The 3,587-nt window shown below is 41.7% G+C and overlaps 2 protein-coding genes across 2 annotated transcripts; one reads left to right on the top strand and one right to left on the bottom strand.

The window, feature by feature from the left end:
- Positions 1-540: 540 nt before the first annotated feature.
- On the bottom strand, positions 541-2,240 carry LOC113464191 (uncharacterized). The gene is made up of 2 exons (XM_026812671.1): positions 1,814-2,240; positions 541-1,568 (listed from the first exon to the last, which is right to left on the bottom strand). Exons 1-2 carry the CDS (start codon positions 1,966-1,968, stop codon positions 566-568), a joined length of 1,158 nt encoding a protein of 385 aa, XP_026668472.1. The 5' UTR covers positions 1,969-2,240; the 3' UTR covers positions 541-565.
- A 517-nt stretch (positions 2,241-2,757) lies between these two features.
- On the top strand, positions 2,758-3,414 carry LOC108623894 (rho GTPase-activating protein 22). The gene is made up of 2 exons (XM_026812672.1): positions 2,758-3,102; positions 3,186-3,414. The coding sequence occupies exons 1-2, from the start codon at positions 2,982-2,984 to the stop codon at positions 3,398-3,400; spliced, it is 336 nt and encodes a 111-aa protein (XP_026668473.1). The 5' UTR covers positions 2,758-2,981; the 3' UTR covers positions 3,401-3,414.
- Positions 3,415-3,587: the final 173 nt, after the last annotated feature.

Here is a 3,587-nt window from a genome sequence, read left to right as displayed (position 1 = left end):
CATTTCATATAATGCAGAGCAGAAATCATTAGCATTACGAAATCATAATAAGAATTGTATATATAATTACATAATCAGATAGTAGATTGAAAAAAATATCAAAGTGGGCTTGAAACTTGCATCTAATGACATGATCAGTCATTGAATATCTCAAACAGGTGATATAGCTTATTTGTTTTTCTAATCATATCCAAATCTTGAATTATATCTCTCAATGTAAAAAGTTTTGGAAGGTCTTTGATTTATGATATAAATGATTAAAATTTCATTACAAGCCCAAAGAAGAGAAAAGCTGAGTGTACATTTTTTCTTATGATTTCTTTTTGAAATTTTGCATACACATCATTTAGTAAACTAATTCATCTGACTACTGAAAAATGATTCAAATTGTTAGAACAGATTTTAAGAATGTATTCGGTTTTGCCTTTAAATGTGAAACAAATAATGAAGTACATAATAAGGGAATAGAGAAATTGATTAGGTGACAAGGGTTCTCATTTCGTACAAATATATTTCATAGAAATTTCTGAACACATTACAAATTAATAATAACAATTCTCTAAATTCATGGCATGACTAAAGGCGGAATAGTCATGATCACAGGTGACCGTTCAGTGGTTGGTTTTAATGTCACACCGGATCTATCGTCCTCATCCCTCACGTGCCTCTTCTCTTTCACTTCTTCGACTCGTTCTCCGTCGTCCGATTCGCTGACATTTATTTCCTCTGCCACTTCAGTCTCCTGGTTCTCTTCGTTCTTCAAGACGATTTCAGGTTCCTTTTTCCTGTCTTCCAATTGACTCTGCCACCTGTTATCGTTAACGATCTCCGGCGCCTGCCTAGCCACGTACTGCGTCACTTTGAACGGGTTTAAATCCGGAGACCGGTTGTAGGTCTTACGTTTGACTTCCGGCCTGTAAATCACTCTGGGCTCCCCCGGTTGATCCCTGCGCTGCGGGAACTGTCCCGCTTCCTGCATTCTTGCACCTGTTGCACCGGTTCCATAGGGAAAAGCTTGCCTGAGATTCTGTTCGGGCTCCATCATAGGGTTCCCCTCTTCAAACGAGTCGGCCAAGTACTTGTCCGTTCCGAAGACCGCTCTGGGGTTTCCATACGATCCACGAGACCTCCTAACGTCTACGAAGCCGGGCTCGTTATCGATCAGCCCGAAATCGGCGAACCTATTAGCAGGCATTAGGGGCTTGGTCGTTTGGTCGTCATAGAAACTAGGTTTCCTGTATTGAGTCCTCCTCGAGATTCTCGAGTACGGGAAATTAGGTTGATAAGGAGACGCTGGAGGAGCGACTAGGCCGCGAACAACGGAGGTCTGTGCAGGAGCCACGTCAAAATCGAGGTCTCTCCCAATTGTGAAGGGATTCTCGCGTCTGCCGGCACCTCCGGCTCCTCTGCCGACGCCAAAGGCTCCTCTGCTTCTAATGGCTCTGTCGTATGCATTGTACTGGCTGCTGTACGGATTACCGTACGGTCCCGATCTGTAGGATTGGTGGCTGCCTTGCCAGGGACTGGGCTCTGCCTCGAACTCGTACTCTCTCCTGGGCTGCGAATCCCTGAACGAAACACACAACCCGTTTCTGATTATTTATTTGTCAATTTTTCTGAGCTCGACACTCCCGAGCTCAGATGGCACTCTTGAACAATGTTCGTTTAGCCTTTTACGCTCTGTACATTATGAATCACTTGTACATTTTACAAAATAAATGTTTGTAGGTATATGTTAAAAATAAAACCGTTTCTGATTAATGCAATCGATTCTCGATTATCGATTCTGCAATCGAGAAATGTGCATTCTTACCAGGACACCAAGGCGTCGGGCCGTTCTCTGCGGCACGAGGGACAGGAAGCATGCCTCAGCTGTCTTCCGAAATAGTCCCAATCCTGAAATCGTGACGATCCAGCGATCGCGTTCACGAGGCAGAGGAAAAAAACTGCGAAGCTTCCCTTAGACATGCTACACGCTTATCAAACCGTCGGGACCGTCCGCGAACGTTTTATGAGCTACCGTACAAGGACGCTCGTGTCCCGTCGTTGCATCATGAATTCGATCAGAAAACGATCTGACGCCGAGTCTCCGACCTCGACCCGATTTTTGTTTTTTAACATCGGTTCGTGGCGGAAATCGACGGAAGCAGATACAGGAGTGATACGAAAATGCTTTTAAAAATAAAGAAACAATAATAACAGCGAAACTGTTTTTCATCGCCCTCGATTCGGTGGAAATCGATGCACGTGCCACGGAATGGGTATATACGCCGATGTATGCATTCATGTACGTATGTATGTATGTATGTATATACACGTGCGGTGTCAGCGAGCGTAAAATAATAATAAATAACATGCACGCGCGAATATGTATCCCGTTATACGAGCTGTTTTCCAGCCGCTGACAAAAGTTTCACCGTGAAATACGAGCTGCTTCCGGTTCCACTGTTTCATGCACAGGTCGTTTCGACTTCCACCGCCCTGTACAATTACACTAATTACTGCTTTCTGCTGCTATCACGTTCCCGGCTGTATCTCCGTTTCGATTACTACTCACTCAATTCTTGCATCTTGATTCTCTTACTTAAGTACAATTCAAAGTTTTTTATCTATCGCAAACATTGGCGATAAATTTAAAGCTTGTGCAAAATACTAATAATGCTTGATTAAATTCAATGAATATAGAACAATTAGTGTCACTGTTTTATTCCTTATTTCTTAATACACTGCTTTTTCAAATATGTAAATTTTTATGATCACTTGTACCTTTGTTATTCATGTAATTTTCAATGAATATAGAAAAATTAGCGTCACTGTTTTATTCCTTATTTCTTAATACACTGCTTTTTCAAATATGTAAATATTGCTTTTCGTTTGGTTTTTATGAGCCTTTTTCCAAACTCTATTAAAATCATGAAATTCAGTTATCTTCGCATAGAGACTTCTTTTTTGCCTGGCACTAAAAGGGTTAACTATCATTCATGATTAAAGGCAGTATTAAAGTCTATTTAATGATGATTCACAGACAGGAGACGGACGATGATATAATATCGAAGAAGTCGCTGCAGGTCGTGAAACTGATCATCAGCTTCCTGAAAGAACGTAAGGGATTCCCATTAGAAAAAGAAACGTGATCGTAGAGGTAGCTGAGCGAAAGCTTGAAAGAAGTATTGTTCATCTTAAAGATGCCAGGGAGGAGGGTTTGTTCCGGCGCGGGGGCCGTCGTGATCTAAGAAGGAGAATTTTAAATTCGCTGAAGAAAGGCGAGAAGCCTTACTTGGGGAACAACAACGTCGCTCTGGAATGCGCGGCAGCGTTGCAACTTTATCTGGGACATTTGAAGAAACCAGTCATGCCTCAACACATTCAGCAATTATTATTGGGTAATCGTCAAATTTGAACAGGCTCGTCTAATGTTCGTATATTTATTAATTTAAACAAGACGTCATCGATAATCAATTCAATTATTTAATTCGACGTGAATTTCTGCACGCGTAGCTCACGTTTCGCAATTTAGTAAAACTGAGATTAGCCAATCGTACGCGTTTGCAAAGAACGCGTTCCTTAAATTCCGAGGCACGCAGTAT

The sequence above is a fragment of the Ceratina calcarata genome, unplaced genomic scaffold (assembly GCF_001652005.2).
Source record: "Ceratina calcarata isolate Rehan_Ccalc_2016 unplaced genomic scaffold, ASM165200v1 scaffold294.2, whole genome shotgun sequence".
Lineage (NCBI taxonomy): Eukaryota > Metazoa > Arthropoda > Insecta > Hymenoptera > Apidae > Ceratina > Ceratina calcarata.
The sequence above is the reverse complement of the archived record's forward strand: the minus strand, read 5'-3'. Positions and strand labels throughout refer to the sequence as shown.